General features: G+C 36.8%; 1 protein-coding gene across 3 annotated transcripts in view; it reads left to right on the forward strand.

Moving 5' to 3' along the window:
* The first annotated feature begins 377 nt into the window (after positions 1-377).
* CDH7 (cadherin 7) overlaps positions 378-23,949 on the forward strand; it is a 135,807-nt gene continuing 112,235 nt past the window's right edge. Inside the window, exons 1-2 of one of the 3 annotated variants that reach the window (XM_021930206.2) lie at positions 378-899; positions 12,434-12,839. In XM_021930206.2, coding sequence (XP_021785898.2) covers positions 12,630-12,839 — 210 coding nt within the window. In that variant the 5' untranslated portion in view covers positions 378-899; positions 12,434-12,629. The other 2 variants (XM_021930207.2, XM_021930208.2) reach the window with 2 other exon arrangements.

Here is a 23,949-nt window from a genome sequence, read left to right on the forward strand (position 1 = left end):
CTAGGGCAGTCCGAGGAGATTGAAAGGGCAAAACTATCAAGCAAGAAAACTGTAAGTTCTGATTAGTTTTATGACTTTGACTTCATGCCTCAGGAGCTCAATTGATCACGGCTTTCACGACAGGCTAAGGTGGGTGTTAGGGGGGCAGCTTGAAAATACCCTCAAAACTCTCCTCCAGCTCCGTGCTTTCAGATGCAAATGCCTCGCGGAGAGATGGATGGGCTGCAGCCCCTCCTACTTTCACCCCTCTTCTTTATTTTCCTGCGAAGGAATCCATCTGTACAGATCTGTCAGGCGGGAGGTGGAGGAGGGTGCGCGAGGGTGCGCGCGTGTGTGTGTGCGCGCGTGGCGGCCGAGCGGCTCCGTCTTCGCGTTCATTTCCAGTAGCCCCAACCGGGTCTCTGGGAGGCGCGGAAGTCTCAGTGGTTCCCCGGGCCGGCCTCCGACGGCACTGACAACGGGCGCCCGCCGCCCACCACCGTCGCCCTCTTCTCCTCCCTCTTCGGCCCCGGCTCCAGCGCGCTCTCTGCTGCTCTCCCGCGCGCCCTCTCGCCCTCTCTCCGGCCGCGCGCTCCCGCTGGCTCCGGACCTTGCGTCTCAGCCGCCCGGGCGAGGCGGAGGGGCCCCTTTCAGCGAGCGGAGACAGCGGGCCCCGGGCGCCCGAGGCCGGGGCAGGGTCCCCGCGCGCCGCGGAGTGGGCTGTGATTGGAGGAGGAGCCCGTGCCGGGCGGGCCCGAGCGGGTGTCGAGCCGGTGCCTCCAGTCTGCCCCGCGCGCGGAGCTGCGCGCACTGGGTCCCCAAGAGCCCGCGGGAGCCCGGCAGCGGAGCGCACGTCCTTTCGGATGCACACGCCCGGGTCCCTGGCGTCTGACGCCGCGGGGAGGGCAGCGAGGCCCCAGGTGAGTGTGCCTGGCTGCGCGGGGCTGGGGAGGCGCCGCTGGGCAGATGTGCGCCCTTGCTGTGCGCCTTTGGAAGCAGGACTAATCAGTGAGCGGAGAGCGGGCGGGGATGTCCGTGCGGAGTTTCCCTTGGCGTCCCCAAGTTACTGCGTGTTGCCGTGAGACGTGGCTCTGCAAGGCAAGACAGGCTTGTGGACGGAGCCGGGGGCGTTTGGCCCGGAAAGCGGGTGTTGACAGACACCAGGTGCGACACGAGGAGTAGTAGTTGAGGGTAAGAGCAAATCCCGGCACTCTCCAGGTGCAGCGGCAAACATGGGCAGGCTGGAGCACTCTCCTCAAAGAGGAACACAAGCAGGCTCCTCCCTCGACCTCGGACTGATGGGGGCACAATTCCGCGCCGGCTGTGCCGCCGGGTTCTGCGGAGGTCTGAGGCTGGAAGGGGGTTTGCGCCGCTGTGGGCAGGAGTCCTTTGAACCATCCGCTCTAGACACCTTTTACCTTTCGTGAAGGTGGAGCTCACCTCGGGGTGCCTTGCTTTTTTCCTCTGTAATTAGTATTCTGCTGATCTGGTTCATCTGCATCCTGCGTCCCCTTCGCCTGGCAGTACCTTAAGTGTGCGCTGGGAAAAGGGCGCCCTGCTTCTCTGAAGTCATGGTGGACTTCTTCATGGGTGCGCATGGTACACTGCTAGTTGCTGGTATTCAACCTTCCAGTGTGGATTAATGAGAAAAGACCCGTTGTTCTGTACCACTTCACGTTTTAGATCATTAACCCTACGGATTTCTTAAATGTCATAGTTCAGGTGAGTAAAGATTGGCAATGAGTTCACCCAGCACTGGGCAAATGGCAAGCTGTTGAGAAACCATCAAGGATTGGGTGTATCAAGGCTTTGGAGATCTGTAAACTGAACTAGGAATGTACTTATAACATCTTTTGCTTTGCAATAAATATCTTGCCTCTACTAGATCGTTTATTAAGTGAGACCTTTATGTAAGACTTGTCCTCATAATTTCTGTAACTACCAGACAGGTGTTCAGATCATTTTTCATACAGAAGTAGATAAACAGAACTTTATACAAAAAAAAAAAAACCCGAAAAATGTAAGTGACTTGTTAATATATGGCCCTTGCCAAGTGACAAGTATGGTATGTATTTTTAAAAGCAGATAACACCTCACACAAAATATGTGTATTTTAAGAGTTTAGGAGCAGTAGCAGTCTTTTGCTAAAGGAAAGTTTGCATAGACACAATATCTAAATAGTTTTAAGAGTGTCTTAATAAAGGCAAATTGTCAGGGGAGAAAAGAGCTAAGAAAAAAAAATTACATTTGAAGCTTTCAGTAACTCACCAAGAATTACTTCTTTCCTAACGAACTAGTTAGAGTTTGATTTACCTAAGATATTTTCTTGTTACTATATGTCAAGGGGAAATGCATGAAGAATCCTTTTCTTTCTTTTTAAGGCTATTTGGAACAATATGAATTAAAATGCAAAAGAATTGAGGCAGGTAGGAAGACTGGCAACTTTGTGAAAGTCTTGCTTCTGTGTTAGTGTTTAATATGGAGTGGGGCAGCAGAGCAATTAGGTAACATCCAACGTTAATAGTCTTATCTGGGAAAGCTAGCCGAGTCTGTCTGAGGAAAGAAAAATAAAGAAAACAATACTCAGTGGCACAGACCATCACCCTGCTAAAAGCTATTAAGGTTTGCAGCTTTAATAAAAGGGCATTGTGCGTTTACAACGTGAGATATTATTGTAATTAAGGGCTGCAAGAGGTCATTAGAATTGTGTTAACAATCACTTGACAGACTCACAACTCTTCTTAAGTCTTCTTTTATTGATTTAATAGCACAGAACTTTTTCCTTTCTTATAAAAGGATAATTGTAAAGCATCTATATTACTGCAATTTACCCTTGAATTGACTCTAGTGTTTAGTATCCAATGAAGAAGAGAGGGTGGAGAGCACGCGGAGTTGGCCACTGTTCAGCCTTCCTTGGCCTAAAAATCAAATGACTGTCTCGCCTCGGGCACTGTTTCTTTACTGGTTTCCCTGTTATTCAGCATTTTGCTTTTTTGATGGCAAAGCTGATATAAACTCCTCAGAGTGTGTACTGATATGAGGAAGTGAATACATTTTTGTGTTGAGCAAATACTTTTTTTTTGTCAGATCTTTCGGAAATACTTTATAAAATACTAAACTCACAGATTGTTCTGTGCTGTGGATATTTATTGCTGAATGATTCCAATCTTCCTGGGTTTTATAAGGTTTTACATTTATTGCTTTGATAGCTTGTATCACATCACGGTTCTCTCTCTTTTACACACACACAAATGTCTTTAACTTGATTGGAAGGCTTCATAGCCTTAGCTTAAATTGGAAGTTTCAGGAACTTCTAAAATAACTAACATGCATTAGTTGATTGCAAAGGGATTGAGATGGAAGCTTTTTCTTCCTTGGATGAAGGAATCAGATGCTACTTGGTGGGGTGATAAAGGGGAGCTGAGGACAAGGAAAGAAGACATGTGATCAGAGTCTTGTGTGTGACCATCTCCCCAGCGTCTGACAAGCAGAGAGGATCTAGCTGTAACCAGCAATACACGAGTGCCTCCTCTGGGGATTTGCTGGTTCTGCAGAAAGATACCCCTGCAAGCACTTCCCCCTTGTTATTCTGTGAGTCTCACAGATAAAATTACCAGTGCAAATGAATATGCAGACATCTGTCCATATCTTCATTTCAGATTATAGTATAGATTTTCATTCGGGTAGAATCTCTTTTCTGCTATTTTGCAAAGTGTTTATTGAAACCTGATGACTTTTGTTGAAGTCACATAAATCACACGTGGCACAAGGTAAATACAAGGGTAAATTAAACATTAAAGTTGATACAGCTAAGATTTCTTGTAAGAATAAATTATAAAAAAACTCTCTGGATATAATTTTACCGTTTTGTTATTACATAAATCATTCAGAAAGATTGTACCTTGTTACTTTGTTTACTTTTTAATTTACAAAGGCTTCTTCTAGTTAATTATAAACTCTTGTTTCCCCTTTTTAAAAATTCGTTTCACCCATGGCAGAGGTTGTGCTTGGTTGAAATTGAGTCTGTAATCCACTTTGAGAAGTTTTCTTTCTATGTTTGATAACCAGATGCACACTACAGGCTATGTGATTCATTTCCAGGGCCCCTGCCTGCATATTTAGGCCAGTTAACAGTAGGAGGTTGTGGTCTGTAGTTGTAATGTTATCTGGCCCGGGGAGCTAATGGATTTGATCACAGTTTCTTTACGTGAGAAGTCACGTATCACAGAGAGTCCCCAGCCTCACTAATTAAAATGTAAAAAATTATACCTTTTAAGTAGAAAAGAGAGGGCTCTTTCATCAAAATTAAAATTATTGAATGTAATGTTAAACTTTAAATGGCATTCAGATGAAACAAATTAATGTTCATATATGACTGTACTGGAAACTGAAGATAGCAACATTAAGTTTAGGATGATTATAATGGGAATATCAGGAGCAAGCAGTCATCTCAAAATGTAGGACTTATGTCACCAACTGAAAGGGTACAATTGGAATGATACTTATTTTGCCAAACAAAATGGCCCCATATATAGATTTTTCTGTCCTAACATACTGTCCTGAGTTGGTACCCTATTTCTAAAATGTTCGCTAGGCTGTTGTTTAAATTTCAGTGGAAATAGTTAGCTACCTTGTGTCATAATGTAGTAGGAAGTTATTTTTGGATTCCAGAGTTGTTGAGAAGGGAAAAAGCAATTTTAAATTTGGATACAGCTCACACTTCATTTTTTTGTAAGATAGAAACATACAACCCTAGACAATAGGTTCCTTCACCCTTTCTTCTTAGTCTGCATTCTCTGCCCTTCTATATGATAATTATGGTTACCATTACCTCCTTAGAAAATTAAAACTTATGGTCGTATAAAAATTTAAGTACAATCAAATCTACTTTGTTTGGCTTTTAGGAAAGATGGTTTCAAAGATCACACATTGCAAAAGCACTCATTAGCAGAATGAGCAATTTTTAACAAATACTTGAAAACACTCATTACATCCAGTTATGCAATGGCTATTGGATCAGTACCTAGCTGTGTGACCTTGGGCATTTCACTGGGAATCTGTAGATTTCCATTGTATTCAAAGTAAAGAAAGGGCTACTTTGTTTTTTTTTAACCTCTATTGCAGTTCAAACATGTCATCAATCTGTGGTTCCACCACTTTGGGAATCTTCAAACTTAAGGAGCAGCAGAATTTGAGGATTTTAAAATGTTTTTCCTCTAACATGAACCCTAATGAAAACCAAACTATTGCATTCTTCAGTATTGAAATAATCTCCTCTTTATTTATGTCTTAGACACTGTCCTGAATAGTGTGGCTGGTAGTGTTGTGGTTCCAAATAAAGTGTGGCTTCAGCGCTGAAAACACTCTGTCCCGGACTATTTTCTCTCTAGTGTTGTATTCTGACATCTGCTCAGTCATGAATGGGAGGGAATTAGAACATATTTTCCCCCTTTGGCATTCCCAAAAATGTATTAAGTGGTTCTACATTAAAAATAGGCAAAAGCAACAACGGATAAGTACTACCCTTTACACAAAGCAGACTACTCTAACTTTGTGGACTGGGATAAATCACAGGGAGGACGTCAGTGGTAACAGGTGGAAGCTGTACTGGGGACACGAGCAAATGAAAGTCTTCAGAGAAGACAGTGGATGAATCAGGAAGCAATCTCTTCATTGAATTTAAATAAAACCATTGAATACCCAAGGAATTCCTAAAAAGAAACAGAGTTCTTCTCCCAGACTACACAAAACAAACAAACAAACAAACACACTAGTAAATAGAAGGTTGGTCTTAAAACATTGGTAATATCTTGCATAGTTCCCTTGCTGTGGAATGCTGTCATTTCCACGTTTAAACATGTGCATCTTTCACCTTACTTAGAGATTCATTAAAAACATGCTGCTGTCTAAATGTAGTTCATCCTTAAAGCAGTCTTGGAAATGATAGTTTACTCCCAATAGGTCAACAAGATTTTTTATATTTTGTTGCTATTATTCCGACGGTGATTTCTTGTACTATTATGTTTCATAGGTCAGCCAACAAAATGTCTCAGGGAATATCAGTTAGATTCTGGAGGTGTTTGTCAGTCAACCATTATGGATTTTTTGATTCTTGTAGATTATTCTATTAAGTACACTGACAGTCCTCAAATGTCATTCCTACAGTTGTTTTTCTAGAAAATGCAAATAATTGAATTTATTTTCGGACTGCCATGCTCCATCTAGTCATAAACTATACCAATTTTTAAAAGAGAGGCACAACTTCTTTAAATCAGCGTTACCAATTGACAGTAAGCTGTGTGTTAGTGTGGTATATATTAAGTATATTTCAAAACAGTTTCAGAAGACCTGAATCTGAGGCAGACTCCAGACAGCAGAGAGTATGAGCAGCTGCTCCTTGCCTCGAATTTAGAGAAACTTTGGTGGAATGTGGTCTTTAATTGTGATAAGTTGTTGCTTATTTATATTGGACTGCAACAAACATTCCAGTTCAACTTTGAGTGCCACAAAACCAAAAAGAATCCTATATTTCCTTTAGTATAACAAATAGATATTATATTACATGTTATTTCTAGAAAGCATACAGCACTGTGCACTTTTTTAAAAAGCAGTCTAGAACATATGAATTAATTGGCAATTAGACATGTTTTTAAAACTACTCTTGTGGTGATATGTTAATGTGCAGTGGCTAAATATGATGTACACTTGTTATGTTTTTAGCATGCTGACTTTAAATGGAACAGGTTCTGGAAGACTTGCAGTTTTGCTGATTAGTAATTGATATGCTAATGCATAACAGTATTTTTTTTTTTTTTTTTTTTGCATAGAAGGACCTTTAGTCATTGTTTATAAGTATGAAAACACCATTTGATTAAGAGCACAATAGTCACTTGACCTGTTAAAAGTGGTTTCCTAGAGATGTCAAGTGGAGTAGAAATTCCAAGAAAACTTTATAGTAATGAATTTGTTTTGGTAAAATAACATTAGCTGTTAAAGTTAAATGGATAATAAACAGTCTACTTGAAACTAATACACTGCCACTTAGTTTAACAAAAATAATTGGAACAAAATGGTAGCATGATCAAGCGATTTAATATCAAATGATGTTGATTTAGTAAATACTGCCTAAGGGATTTTTACCTCTTCTTTTTTCTTTTTGCTTCAGTTTGTTCAAAATATATTTTTCAGTGTTTCATTTTATATTCTGATGATTAAGGTCTGTTATACTCATCACAGTACTACTTGTGATTTTCATGTATTTCAGTTTGTAAAACATGGGAAAATATTATAAATTGTTTTTTAAAATATAAGTTTTAGCCTTAAAATATCAGAGTAAACGAAATCATTTTAAATCTTCATCAGATTTTTTTTTCCTTTTCAGATTAATCATTTATCAAGTAGCCCACTACTCCCTCAGACATCTGTGATTTACCTCTGTGCCATTCTCTCCTCAGATATAACCTGTTCTTCTTGTTTTTCTCTTCAGAAATGTTCCATCTTGTTCCATATTATTACTGTCCAAAAGTTGATACAGATCTGTAGACATTCTTTCAACTGTATACCTATGCATATTTTATATTCTTTCCTGCACTTTTAAAAAGGACTAGAGATAGTGACGAGGTCAACTCTCCAAACCACATGCATGGATGCAGGGTACTCATTTTTTTCTGATGTGAATCTTGTTTTTAACTCCTGTATATGAAACTCAGATGGGAAAGGAGGTAGAAGAAAGAGAGAAGATAAACCACATAGACTTCTAAAGAGGGATGCAATGTTTTTGCTTTAGGGCACAGATTTGTGAGACAATGTATAATCCATTGTGAAAAGTCAACAATTTGTTACTCTGTACTCAAGTTCATTTAAATATAATAAAAGTTATTGTGGTGGCTTTCTACATGTTGATATTTGTGAGAATATAAAAAGCCTTATAAAGAGGTTATATAATATATGACAAAATTCTCAAGTTTAAGTTTGGGTTACTTCAGGTTGACAACCACAAAGAACTATAGGCTTTTTAAAATAATGCTTCAGAGCCCTTATTTCTCTCATGATACCCAGCTCAGGACAGAATGAAATCAGTTGAACTGCTATACTCACCTTTCTCTTGAAAATGAGATTTGATTGAAAAGGAAGGCAAACATTCGTGAAAGACTGATAAGGAAAGGTGACACCTGACCTGAGGCCATGCGACTCTTCCGCTGCTATAGAGGACATATGTTCCTGGCAGAGTTGGTTACTGCCAAAAATACTGGGGAACACATTACGAAACATCGTCACTTCAGATCACAATGGTTCACACACTATTTTCTGATTTTCGAAGTGCACTCCACAAAGGGTATGACAGGTACATTTATCTCAAAAAAGAAAATTTCATCCTCTAATAATATACACAATGCCAGTTAAATATCCTTGTGCACTCTGGTAGAATTTGGATCAGGGTAAAGATAATTTAGCTCAAGAGGTTGGCAAATACTTCAAATACTGCAGAGAAATATAATGGAATTTTCTTGAAAGTGATTGTGACTTATGAACATGGTTGACTTACCAAGGAATTTGTGTCTTGACTTGTTATATGGTTAACTTTTCATATTAAAAAATGAGGTTGATCATAATGAAAGTGAGCATTGCATAGTTTCCGAATGTCAATTATGTGCCTACTTCAGTCTTAGATGCTACAGATACAACGATAGGGTGGGTCTCCTTCTTCATCAAGGTTTATGTTTGTACTAGCTGCTTTTAAAAACTCTTGATTAAAATGAGTTGTACAATTATCAAGTATCTTCCCTTCACAGACATTATTTCAATGACTTTAATGTCACCCATGCCATGTTCTGTAAATCTCTTCTCTTATATGTTCTAGCTAGTTTGATAAATCCCCAGTCTTGTTGAATGGAAGAGAAATAATCTTCAAGAGCAAGAAGAGTATATTAAACACCTCTTCTTAAAGTGAATGTTGCATTTTATAAGCAAGTCAAATGTTTCTTTTACATTCTGCCCATTATCTTGTTTTTTTGTTGTTGTTTTTTTTTTGGTTTTTTTTTTTTTTTGAGACGGGATCTCTCTCTGTCACCCAGGCTGGAGTGCAGTGGCTCCCTGCAACCTCCACCTCGTGGGTTTAAGCGATTCTTGGGCCTCAGCGCCTGAGTAGCTGGGATTACAGGTGTGTGGAACCATGCCCGGCTAATATATATATATATATATATTTTTTTTTTTTTTTTTAATTTTTAGTAGAGACAGAGTTTCACCATGTTAGCCAGGATGATCTCAATCTCCTGACCTCATGATTTTCCCACCTCGGCCTCCCAAACTGCTGGGATTATAGGCATGAGCCACAGCGCCCAGCCCCCATTATCTTTTATTATTAACAATATGTATTTTATCACAGCTTTAAAAGAGCTAACAAAATCAATTTTACATAATTGTCAGAAAGTAGAAAAGTAGGTCCTGAAAAAATAATAGACTTTATAAGATAATTGAGTTCAGCTGCTTCATTTTGCAAATATGGAAAATAAAATCCCAGAGCGATCCAAGGTCATACAGCAAGTGGTGGAGCTCGTAGGACAGTGAATCCTGTGATCTTATCCCTAGTCCAGACTGTGTGCTTTGTTCCTCATCAGTAAACACCTAGTGAACTAAAATAAATTTCTCCAGTTCTGATATTTGTGTTTGATTTCTAAAAATTACAGAAGGCGTGCCTTTAAGAAATAAAGAGTTATATATAGCACTTTGGCGCCTTTGTATTCATCTTGATTTTTTGATTTATGACCATATGGTTCTCTGGAACCAACTACAACTATCAAAATGCTTTCACTTGGTGTAAGAGTTGTCTAAAACATTTGAACATAGATAACATTCCAGTGAAAACTAACATCAACCCATAAACTAATTTTAACATAGCCAGTTTCAAACTAAAAATATGATAATAATCCCAAGAGCTGTTTAAAAACACATTTTTGATTGCCAGGCACTATTTTTGGCATCTCATGATTTGCTCATTTAATCCTATGAAGTAGGTGCCATTATTACTATCTTTGTTTTATAGATGAGAGACTTAAGGCTTTATTTCTGGAACTTCTTAGAATTGAACTTGTTCAAGATTAGATAGTTAAGACGTGACTGGCCCGGAATTTGAATCTTTATCCGATGCAGACACCAAACAGTCTACTGGTAACTAACTCCTCAAGTATTGAATTCCAGAAGCTCATTTGCTCTTTAGGTTTTTAGAAGTTGAATGTATTGTCACTCTCTGAAACAATGTTACCACATCCACTCAAAACATAAAGTAGCCTAAATGATATAATTTTGCTCTATTGCATCTAAAAAACATATTATCTGGAGCCAAAGTGTTTATGTCATTGTCTTTAAGAGATAATTCATTCTCTTGAGAAGAGTGGGTGAAACTGGAACTGTTCTATGGCCACAGGCTTCACATGCTTGTCTCAGCCATCTGACCAGAACTCTAAACCATCCCTCCCCATCCCCAGGAGACTGGTTTGCCGCTAGTTGAAGGAAGAAGCTACATGACTTTGCCCCTTCCCATTCTGTCAGCCATTCCTACTGAAGACCACTCTTCACGATTCTCGTCTCATTACTGGACTAATCTCTACGCTAGTATACCATGCCCAGATCAAAATTTCAGCACCTCCCTGCCTTTTTAAACTATAGGAAGCATGCCTTTCAGGTGGGTTAGTCAGACCTGTCTACAATAAACTTTCAACTTAATTAAAGTACCTATATTGAAACACCAAGGAATGATCCCAAGTTACTTGTTCTTTATAAGTCAAAGTCTAGAACAACTGGCGCTCTAGGGTGGTTTCTAAGTGGAATAAATTTATTTTTGATCCTTGGATAGGGTATCTGGATTTGGGGAGATTGTGTTCTCTGCACAGGCTGCAGTTAATGTGCTCTAAAAAGAGTTACCATTCTGGTGGCTCTCAGGTACAATAATTAGATGAACATTGGATTTTTCTTAAATGCCCTCTGGAATATCAAAACTTTATAGATATATATTTTTAAATGTATGCATTCATTTTAACAGTTCATTGCACAAAGTCAGTGGACACTGTTCTAGTTGTGTTAACTATTTAAAAATTTGATAAATTTGTATATATGTATATATTTATTTCACATTTCTTTTACTATGTATAGTATTTTCTTAAATTTGACTATCAAAAGTATTTTTTTTTATTGCATAACAGACACTCCTCTTACACAAGGGACAGTTAGAAAGACTGAAAAGCTTATGAGGATAGTGCATTTTCTGCCTTCATGGGGAGACATTTTTTGGCTTTTGGCTTTATATTCTCAACGCTATATTTGTCTCCCTAAAAAAAACAACAAAAAAACCCCCCAAAAAACAGAAATAGGCAAATGATACTTTTTTGCCTTAATTATTCTATTGTTGATTTATTTATAGGAGGTAAAATGAATTCATAAACCAAAGTGCAACATAGTGAGTTAAGTGAGCACTTTGTCATAAATTCTCATTCCTCTGTGTTTTAAGGGTGTGTTCGAAAGTTTGTTTTGTAGCTGATTTTATATCTCTTGCATAATCAGAATTCTGTAACTGAAAAAAATAGACATTAGAATAAAAGGGCTTTTCCATGCTTCTGCTAAAGCACCTCCTGGGTGCATGCCAACAATGAATGGGCCTCACAACTACAGCTGAGTTTTCTTACTCTTCTGTTGGTCAACGTAATTCAGTTCTATCAATGTTTATGTAGGGAGGCCCTACTATGCACAACTCATGCTTCAAGATGCTCAATAAATAATTGTAAAATAGCAAGTAACCGCAGTGCAATAGCATAAGCTAACATGCTACACAGCATACATGACAATAAGTTCGAAGGATGGAAAATGGAAACTACTGAGCTTTTCAGCTGATCACAATCAAATCAGAACACATCAAAACAGCTGGTGTTCTGTGACTCAGAATCAATCAACCAGTTTTGCATCACCTCATACTTCTTTATTTCTCTTTCCAGTTTCACAGAAGAGATTTAAACCAGCATATGTCCTTCCCATTTGGTTAAATTTCTGCTTTGAGTTGCTTTGCTTTCACATTCTAATACCAACGAATGAAAATCACTGTAATATAAAATAAAAAAAATAAAGGCTAACATTAAAATAATTTTTAAAATGATGCTGCTACATTTGTGTAAAATAAACCATATGCTCAAATAAAATGCCCTAGAAGAAAAGTGATACTTTAAAGTAGTGTTATGAAATGAAGATAATTCTGCATCAGCTGTATTTATGTAATTCACAAATATAGCAATGTTTATTATAATTTTCTAAGTATATAATTAATATTTTAATTATACAAAAATGATATTTGTATAATCTTAGGAAATTTGTATAGTCTTAAGAAAATCAATAGTAGGCTAGTAAATAAATGCTAACTATTACTATGTGTTTTGGTTCCTGACACCAGCTCTTCTCTTTGTTCTGATAGGTACTTATTACACCATTCTTTGGCGAAGGCTATTCAGCAGTGGTGACCTCTTCCAATCCAACACTCTACAAATTATTATCTCTGGACTCCCAGCTGACACCCTGCCGGAGGCAAGAGCTACTAAGCCAACTGGAACTGTGCCTTTTCTCTTGTCAAGGTTTTTTTCTTACACAGGAAAAAGAAAGAAGAAAAAAAGATGAAGTTGGGCAAAGTGGAGTTCTGCCATTTTCTGCAGCTAATAGCTCTTTTCCTGTGTTTTTCTGGGATGAGTCAAGCGGAACTCTCAAGGTCCAGATCAAAGCCCTATTTCCAATCAGGGAGGTCCCGGACCAAGCGCAGCTGGGTGTGGAATCAGTTCTTTGTGCTGGAGGAATACATGGGTTCAGACCCCCTCTATGTAGGAAAGGTAGGGTATGTGACCTTTCAAAGTTATAAATGATTATTGTCCATGTCTGTGGTTGGATGAAAAACTGCTATACACACACACACACACACACACACACACACACACACACACACATATATATATATATATTTTTTGCTATGGGGATGATAAATACAAGACATCATTTCTATGAAAGACTTAATGAAGGTTTTTGGCGATAGCCACTGCGAAGTTGTAATCAGGGTATAATACTCATTACAGTGAAGCTGTATCTTAGGGAATGATGCTTCATTCCTAAAAGCAGATGAGGATTCTACAGAGCCCTAGTTTACCATGGTTGTAACACACTGATAAAACTGTCGTTGCCAAAGTAGAGCAAGACTATTCACAAAAAATGAAGAGTGGTAGGTTCTTATAGCCAGTTGGTTTCAGCTGCTGCTTTTGGGCTGTTGTGAAAATGATGTCCATGCTAACATTCATATTTAGATATCCTTCCCTCATACTTGCAGTGGAAAAACTGCAAAGTGAAACTATTGAGCCTAATGTTTCTAAATTATGAACCATTTAAACCCACTTTTCTTAGCAATCTTGTTTTGATGGGGTGTGTGTGTGTGTGTGTGTGTGTGTGTGTGTGTGTATTTTAGGTTGCTTTAAACATTTTCCTTTGGATTAAAAATGATGGTGGACAGATGTCAGTTAGAAACGGTATCAGACAAGTGATGGGCAGTTCATGGTGCATTTATTTATTGCGTGACCAGGTGTTAGCTGGATAGACATTGTTTCTCACAGCTTCCTTCTGTCTGAATATTTGAGAAGGAGATTTTCATTGCAGAACTTCCTGAACCAAAAGGTGCTTCTAGAAAGCATGACCTTTTCTCTGCCATTTGACCTATCATGTTCCCAGTTCCTGGTCTACTTCTGGTTCAGTTATTTTAATATTTGTAAAGGCCTACTGAGTCTCTCAATTTGGTACTGAGTACTGGTGAAGGTTTTCTAAATAGGGTATATTAGCAAGAAATCTGTGCCTCTGTATTTTTACACTTCATTCTGTCAGTTCTATATTTGTCTTCCTGGTAAAATGAAGCATAGCTACCTAATGAGTTTATTTACAAATCAATTTTTCAACTTTAGAAGGTAGAGGAATAATCTTGGTGATTTACTCCATGGGTCCTTTTCTTCGTTTGAGCGCACCTTAAGTAAGGGCAAAAATTATTTTTGTTGATGAACATCTACATCAATCAAGGTAATCTGTATTATATTTATTATTTCATTTTAATGTCTCTATATTTTATAAATACTGACTTTTACTGCCTTGTAAACAAAAGGATATTAATAAGTTAAAGGCTTCTAGGGATGTGAATTAGGATTTTTTTTTTTTTTGGTCCAGTTATAGCATTTTCCTACCTAAGCTTATGTAAATACAGAGGTGTTTTGTGTACAAATATATATTTTTATAGCCATTCTACCAGTAACACCATCATATTTACTATACTTTTATATGCTAAATTTCTGTCTCACTCTCTTTTTACTTGTTTTCTTATAAAGAAATTGAGAAGAGTAACCATAATGATCAGGATTTGATTAGGAAACTAGCTCTTAATTTCATTCATTTTTAATGGACATTTAACACAGTCATCTAACTTTCTTAAATGGACAGATCTGTAATATTCAAGTAACGTATAAAAGGAAGTAATAGTTATTAAGCAAAATCATATTTTGTGACAATGTAAAATTTTCTAAAAGCAGCAAAAATGTTTCCAAAGTAAATGCCATTTAATTTGGTGTTAAATGGAGTTGCTTGGGTGAAGTTGACATTTAAAAAATCAATATAGTTTTAAAATTTAAGTGCCCTTCTTTTGAATTTCACAACCTTCACATAATAATTCAGAATGCTTATTCCATAAAACTCCTATAAGTCCATTTAAAATTATGAAGAGATATGCCCCTATGTTACTTAAATTCCGTATACATACAAAATTACTGGGCAACGGTGTTATTTTTCTAAGAGAAATTGTGTAGTTAACAAGAAACATTATGTACTTCCCTTTCAAGTAATCAAAGAGGGTCACTTATGTTTATATGACAGAAATTAGTTCATGTTTATCTTTTGCATGCTGTATATTGGGAGTTCAGTGTCGCCTTTCATAGTAAATTGTCCAGGATGGAAATGGATTTAAGTTTTTTAAAAATTGACTAAAATACAGAAAAATGGCTGTAACATAATTTGAGATGGAGGGAGAATTTATAGACAAGAGAGACAAATACAAGGCCTTACAGGAACAATTTTCATATATCCTTGGAAAAAAGTGGCAGAGAACTTGAGTACTATAGATTTTGTATTTGAGATGATGAAATTATCCTTTTTATTAATAATTTGGTGGTCTGAATAAGCAGAGATATAACAACTTTGACTTAAGTACATTTTTTTATTACTTGGGTAAATAGACACATTTTCTTTTCTTTTCTTTTTCTTTTCTTTTCTTTCTTTCTTTTTTTTTTTTTTTTTTTGTTAGTTTGGGGAGGTGATGTCTATGCCCAGATATGTCTATAGGACAGAAAGAACTGAAAGTTATAGAAGAAGATGTGAAGAAATGACTGGGCAGATAATCATAGAAAGAAAAGAAAGAACCTAATTAATCAGTGCTTTTCACAGATGTATATTCAACCGAGGCTAGTTAGATGGTCACACTCTTAGTCATCCTAATGCAATCTAGCTATTTGGGTAATTTGGAAAATATGGGTGATGACTTTGATACATTTTATACCTTAACTTGATCACATAATGGATAATTACAGTATGTGTCAAATTGACATCATTTTTATTTTCTTGCTCTACCACTTTCTACTAGTTGTATAACTTGGAGGCAAGTTGCCTAATATCATTAAGTTTAAGTTTTCTAATCTCTAAAATAGAAAAACGGTATCCACAATTCAATTCTGTTACTGAATAAATCAATTAAAATATTTATGACATTCAATTACTCTAGACATTATTATACTTTATATTTCACTACATATTATAAATTAACTTAGTTGTGGATCATCTATTTTGTTACATGTCAAGTGTTATCTGTGTGGTTCCTCAGATGAAAGCCAATATTATTTTATGTTCTAATAGTGTTTATATTTATTCCAGTTAATTATAGGAATGTCTGTTCTGGGGGTGCTGAACAATGCAGCTTTTAGAAATTATTTATATACGGTTAAACTATGGTGGAGATCTAATTAATGGGTAAAAAATTCAATCCTTAATAGAAGAACTTCAAATGTTAGAGAAATTATGCCTGTGAGTTATTTTAGACTTTCAAATTTCGAGTCCATGTTAATGGCAAGTGAGCAGCAAGATCAATTAAATGACTCTTCAGTCAATAAAATTTGGTCATTAAGACATTGAAGATAATGAGGCTATAATATGGCTTTCAAGCATATTATTTTAGGTAGTTTACTGAGTTGGTTTTTACATATGATAACCAAAGACCAAAGTAGAACAGTCTGTTGAGTGGAACCAGGAGTGCTTCTAGAACTCATACTCAGGAACCACCAGGGCACAGACTTCTGGGCTATGCTAGACTCTGATGGTGCAACCTTTGTCATTAGCTTCCCACATTTTCTTGTGAAATAAGTTGATAAACCCCTGACCCTAAATGTATAGACTGAAGGAAGGAGTCCTTGGGTGTTACTCTGAGTTCTGTTTTAAAAAATAATAGTGCCCCTTTCCTTGCATGTATGTTTTAATTACCATCATGCCTGTTTTCTTGTTTTTATATGGGAAGAAGGAAGGGGGGAGGATCCTGTCTTTTCTCCATTTCATTTATATCACCCCTCCCGTGGTTATTTACGGTACGTAGGAGGTCACAGTTTCCACCCATTTCATTGGATCACACTGCATTTTTTCAGCCCAGTCTTTTACTCACCTTGGCATTACTCACTTGATGTCCCCTTGTCCCCTAATTATCTGACGGAAAAAAAAAAATTGTCTACAAAACCACTCAGCCTCTGTTCCAGGTATTAAGTGTTTTTCATCTTTCCTAACTGTAATGGGCTGCCAGCTGATCGCTGTGCCCTAGGCCATTACTTTCACTGAAATGTGTGCTTCGTGCCGTGCCTCTTCCACAATCGCTCCCCTAGCTGTTAACATCACTCTTGCTTTTTTTTTTTTTTTTTTTTTTTTTACTACTCCCCTTTTTTCCCAGCTTATTCAGGGAAAATTTATACCTATTACCCCAGTACAAATCAAATACATAGAAATGCAGTTTGCAGGATTGGCTTTGCTTTAAATTTAAGCTAACTTGGAAGTATTGGTGAACATTTTGAATGCATTTAATTATACTTCAGCTGTATCTCTCACCAAGAAATTATCTACCTCTTGATATCTAAAGATACATTCAGTGTTCCAAAAAGAAAGTTTCATATTGAAAATAGGTTGTGTTTATTTTAAAAAACTTGGGTTACAAATTAGATTCCTTAACTGGAAAATTTTTTATTAGATACAGAAAAGGTCAATAATGAATGCCAAGTATGAGCAACAGGAGAGAACATAGTCATCATAGTAACATTTACAGGTTATAGATTTTGTTGAGAAAAGACGAACAGGAAAAGTGTCCTCTGAAAATGTAGATTGCCTAACACCAGGTCAACTCTTAGAAGAAAAAAAGACAGTTTATTTTTTCTAGTAATGAGTAGAAACCCCATTTTCATAGTAACTTTACAACCAGAGTTAATTTGTAAAGGCACTTGTTCTTTGTCAGTTTGCTGATAGACGTGTGAAATTCCTGGTGATTTCAAAAGAAATCTGGACACGGATCAGCTCTATCAGATGCAAATAAGTTCAGATTTTTAGAAATACTTCTTGGCAGTTATCTTTAGCTCTTATAATGCTCTAATAAACGAATCAATTGTCATTTTGTTTTATTCTTACCATTTTGTAAATAACATGTTAGGTTGTGCCACTAAAATGCGGAAACCCACTATTTATTCAGCTTAATATGGCTAATTATCTTAAAAAGTCATCTTAGTTCAGAAATGAAGGTTATAATTACCGAAGGCTTTAACTATACAGCTAAAAGTTGGACAGAATGGAGGACTTTCAGTTATTTGCCTGATTATAGCTGAGCTAGATACTCTAGATTGGACTCCACATTTCCTGATTGTCTATGTATTTTGATCAAAATCATTTAAAAATTCTGCCTTTTTAACCATGTTTGTATTTATGTGCAGTCTACTTGCCTCCTTTTTTGTGATTAAAACAGCAAACATTTTCAAATACAGTCTATATTAGTTGTGTTTTTTTGTTCTTGTTGTTTTGAGATGGAGTCTTGCGCTCTCACCCAAACTGGGTTGCAGTGACGCAATCTCAGCTCACTGCAGCCTCTGCCTCCCGGTTCAAGCAATTCTCCTGCCTCAGCCTCCCCAGTATCTGAGACTACAGGCATGTACCACCACACTTGGATGGGTTTTGTAGTTTTAGTAGAGACGAGGGTTTCATCATGTTGGCCAGGCTGGTTTCAAACTCCTGACCTCGTGTGATCTGCCTCCCAAAATGTATATTAGCTGTGTTTTAACATTGTATTTATTTTGAGGTTTTAGGTGCAAAGGACAAGATATAAACTGAAATGATGATTGAGTTTTTTCTCTACAAAGTGCACTGTAATTGTTTGGACAGGCTTTATGTGCATTGCTCATAGATACAGAGTCACGGGATCTGCAGCCCTCCGTGACTCACCAGGATACACGACAGAATTGGATAAGCAGCAGGACAGTCACTGAGACTTCACTGGGTTGAGCATATGTAGGCAAGGACTATATTGGGAGAAATTGGGTCCTCATTGTTTTGTATGATTTATATTGATTATATGCCTTAGGTTGATTACCTGAGAGAAACGCTAGTTTGTACAAACATGGTTAACTTTGTATCCAAGAAAATCTGTTGTATGCTGCTAAACCTACCCTCTGTGTTTTCTTTCTTCTTGTTTTTCTCCTTTTTATTTTCAAATATTTATCACATACTTTTACTGTGATTGATAATGTGCTAGATAGAAGCATTAAAAAACAAACTCGTTCATACAATTCACAGTCTGGTTGATAAGCCAAGCAGGTAACCCTATGATAGTGGATAGCAGTAAATCCCAAAGCTAACCAACAGCTGTGGAGGTGGTTACCACAGAGGAAGAACTCACAGATCCAAGAACAAATGCTTGCATGAGGACACCTGGTGCACCTCTGTGATTTTGTATCTTTTTCATACAATCTTCAAATCAAAGTAAAAGCAAATTATCTTCTTAGAAAATAGAGCAGAGTTTTCTAAAACTATATTGACAGAAGCTTTATATGGTGGAAAGATCAGAAAGCAGAAACTCCAGGTTAAAGTAGCAATTTTCTCGTTATTTTAAACACAGCCCTGAAACAATAAGTTTTGATTTTCTCATCTGTAAAATGTGATCAAATTGGTAAAGTTTTAAACTTTTTTATTTTGAACTAATTTCAAACTTATAAATAACGTTGCAAAGTGCTATTCTGTAATCCAGCTTTTTCAAATGGTAATATCTTACCTGACTACAGCAATTATTTAAGCTAGTAAATTAACATTGATACAATATTATTTACTAATTAACAGCACATATTCAAAATTTACCAGTTGTTCTAATAAAGCATTAAATACTTGTTTCTGGCAGGAACCAATTCAATATCACACCTTTCATCTGTCCTGTTTACTTACATTTTCCAGTCCGGGATAGTTCCTTAGTCTTTCGTTGTCATTCTGACCCATAATTAGGTAGAACATCTTATAATATGACCCTGTCTCGTGTTTCTTCTTAATGCATATGTTTCAGGGAATATATTTTTGGCAAGTATAAGACAGAAGTGATGCTTTTCTCTTCTCACTGTATCACGTCAGAAGATAGAAGATGCTGACATGACTCATTCATAATGATGTTGAGTTTGATCACTTGGTTAAGGGGGCGGCTGTCAGGTTCCTCCATGGAATGAACATTATCTGGAAGTTCTAAAATCTTGAAAGAGATAGAAAATAACCTAAGCTCTCATTACAGATGGGAATAAATACTACTGCTGGTTTGAGGGAGGTGCAAGGGTTGATTCCGTACAATCTGTTGTCCATGTTTAGAATGAGGAGTGTGAGCCAGATTTAAAATCTGTAAGACAGTTAGGTAATGTTCATAATTTTATGCAGCAATTGACTGTTTCTCAAAAATGCATCGATTAAGATGTCAAAGGGCAATTGATTTTGCTTATTTTTTTTCTGAACCATGCAATAATATTCTTTATAGTCCAGAATTGCAGGAAAGTTTTCACTAATATAGAGTTAAAAATAAGAGCTTTCTCCGCACATTGCCTACAAAATGGAAAGAATTGTTTTGCATTGTAAGGTTGGGCTCCAAATACTTAGCCATCGTAATTACAAATGAAACATTGTTTTGGAATAATAAACACTTATAATCCTATAAGTTAAAGAACTAACACAAGACATTACAATCTGATGTATTACATTTTAATATATTCACAGGGTTGAAATCTAAACAACTCATAGAATTATATTCAACGTTGAAAAAAATTAGTAATGACAGTTTCTTCTAATTATTCTTGTTTAAAACTTATATTCCTGTTGCCTCGTCAGTAATTATTAAATCTTTAGAAAGCCTTGTGAATTAGAAAGGTGTCGTTCTTATGTTAGAGTTCAAGTAATGTATATGTTTGGTAATAAAATAAGTAAAATAATGGAACAGCATTAGAATTATAATGGAGAAGAGCTAGAAGGCATATCAGATGTCTACAATGAATAATTATCATTTTTTAAAATCTTAAAATTTTAGTAGAGTTAGAACTCAAATTAATACTACTCTGTCATAATATCAACCAATCGTATTTTGAAGATAGATATAATTTCAGTATTGTATTTGTCTGTTCTGGTTTCCATAACAAAATATCAGATTAGATAACGATAGAAATTCCTTGCTCATAGTTCTGGCTGAGAAGTCCACAATCAAAGTGCCAGAAAAGTCAGTTTCTGGTGGTGCTTTTTTCTTGGCTTGAGGACAGCACAGCCTTCTCCATGTCCTCATATGGCAGAAGAGAAAAATTTCTTACTATTTTAATGAGGCTATCAGTGTTATGGGATTCAAGTCACAACCACATAACCTCATTTAACCTTAGTAAACTTGCAGAAGACATACCTACAAATCAGTCACATTGGGAGTTAGGGTTTCAGCTTATGAATTTTGAAGGGTGGAGGGTCATGACTCAGTTCATAGCAAGTACCTAAATTCATTATAATTCATAGGAAATGAATGAATAACAAGTAATTGTTGACAATACTAATGTAATCTATAGTTTAGTTTTAACAAGTAGAAGTTTACATAGCAGTTTCAAAAATGTATTAGAGCTGGACACAGTGGCTTATGCCTGTAATCCCAGCATTTTGGGAGGCCAAGATGTATGGATCTCTTGAGGTCAGGAGTTTGAGGCCAGCCTGGCCAACATGGTGAAACCCCATCTCTACTTAAAAAAAAAATATATATATATATATATGTGTATATATATATATGTATATATATAGACATCATCGCCTGTGCCTATTGTATTCCCAGCTACTTGAGAGGCTGAGGAAGGAGAATCACTTGAGCCCGAGAGGTGGAGGCTGCAGCGAGCCAAGATCATGCCACTGCACTACAGCCTGATCTACAAAGTGAGACTCTGCCTCAAAAGAAAAAAAAAAAAACAAAAAAAATACAGTATTAGAAAAATAGTTTAACTGAAGGTTTAGAAATTTTACCCATGTTTGCTTCAGTCAACTGTAGGTCTCAGGCCAAGAGCCTGAGAATTACCTTCTGTCCTTTTGCCATGCAAACAAAAAAGAAAGAGCCAAAAGACATTGGGGGAAAACAAACCAGTATGGGGAGGCCATCTACATTTCTAGTTAGGCTAGAATCTTTGTCTTTTGTAAGATAAATGCAGAAGAGTAATTTCTCAAGATGGGGCTGTGTTACAGGAATGGTAATTAAAGTACCAGAACCAAAATGATTAACATCATTCTAGCAAGTTGTGTGTGTAAACAGTGCAGAATTATCTGATAAGAATGCTTCCCTTAGAATGTTTGCTTATCTCCTTCGTTAAAATGCTGACATGTTTTAAGGTATTTAACTGAAAACACACAATCAAAATTTGGACAACACATACATAATGTTCAACAGATGTGAGTTTGAAAGATTTGTGATGATCACCAGTGAAATTAGTCAAACCATGCTTAAATTAGATTTTTCTGATTTGTGAGTCATTTAAGGGTCCATATTGGAGTGGAATCTGTATGGAGAAGAAAAGATTACACATTCCGCACTTGATTCTTTGCAATGAAGAAGAAATAAGATAAAAATCGGCATTTTCTTTCCCATAAAATATCTGAGAAACTCAGTTCTGTATTTCTCATCTACTCTATCTCTGATGCAGTTTACATAATTTCCTCAACTGAAGCATAAGAGCTGAATTTAGGTGGTTAACTGATATGTTTTGCTTTATCTGGAGAAGCAGATACTGGGGAGTTCTAGTCATTGGGATTTGATTTAATTACACCTAAGAACATGTGGCCATCAACAGTTAAAAAGGATTACGAAAGAAATAGATGAAAATTATCACATTGAAAAATTATCACATTTGTTAAGCTGAAGTCATACATAAGGCTTATAATGAAATGTAGAGTCTATAATATGAAGTAAAATAAAAGTAACTGCATTATACGGCATAGACACAACCTTAGAAAAGTGATTTTTACAAGGTTAGTATCTAGTGATGAGATAAAGTTTAAAGCTTGCTATTGAAATTAAAAACACAAATTTTAATGCAAAGGCTAAGTTATCTTCTTGGCTGATCATTGTAATGCTTGCAAGGAGACTTTTACCTATGGCTGCACAGCTGCATTCAGTGATTTTGGAAGAGCAGTTGTGAAGCGTAATGACCTGAAACAATACAGTTTTCCCATTGATTAGATCATCTGTGGGAAACATGAGTACAACCGATGATGGAAAATACATATGAGTAAGTGTGGATTCAGGGTTAGGGTCAGAGGAGGAAGTGCATTCTGTTTCAGATCCAAATCAGATTTCACAGGGGATATTTATGACTGAAACAATATTTGAATGACTGACATCTTATATGTATATTTTTCTCAGTGCTGCTCTCTTCACCCTGTCTGTGGCTTCCAATTTATGTTTAATTTCTCTGTAAACTCTGGGCACATTGATAAAGTCCAGTTTTTCAGTTTTTTACTTAACTTTTAACTTTCTGCTCAACCAGAGCTAAGGCATGTGTGCAAGAAATAGAAAGTTTAAGGAGGAAGGAGTTCAGGCTACCTCGGAGGTTCAACAGTCATACAACAGCTCTTTTTATTATTTTTCCAAGCATCGTCTTGGAATTCACCAAAAAATATAAAGTATATAATTTTGGTCATAAAATACACGTAAATCACATGTAGTGATTTTATCAAATTATATAAATGCCTTAAACTTGAATATAAATATCATATGAATATCATATATGTTCACTAAAAAGAAAAAATATATTCTTCTTCTTATTGTATTTTAATATTAGGGTTTCTTGGGGCTTTAAAATTCATTTACTTTAGGTTCCTGAATTCAGAAATTCTTTGTACAAATCACTGATGAGTGATCAGGTAGCCTGAGGTCCATCTCTTAGTGGAAGCAGGAGTTGTCTTAAAAATACACATTTCAGGCCAGGTGCGGTGGCTCACGCCCGTAATCCCAGCACTTTGGGAGGCTGAGGCGGTTGGATCACGAGGTCAGGAGATCAAGATCACCCTGGTTAACATGGTGAAACCCCGCCTCTACTAAAAATACAAAAAATTAGCCGAGTGTGGTGGCAGATGCCTGTAGTTCCAGCTACTTGGGAGGCTGAGGCAGGAGAATGGCGTGAACCCGGTAAGTAAAGTATTGAAGATACAGACAGGAAATGGGTGTTGAACCCAGAAGGTGAGGATTTTTTCAAAGTAACATGGAAAGATGGAAGCTTTTTGTTTTGTATTCTCATAGAGAATTGGAAGTTATGTGGCAATTCCTATGTTGTATGATTGTCTTTCGCTACGTTTCCTAACACAGATGACATAGAC

Source organism: Papio anubis, chromosome 19 (assembly GCF_008728515.1).
Source record: "Papio anubis isolate 15944 chromosome 19, Panubis1.0, whole genome shotgun sequence".
Classification (NCBI taxonomy): domain Eukaryota; kingdom Metazoa; phylum Chordata; class Mammalia; order Primates; family Cercopithecidae; genus Papio; species Papio anubis.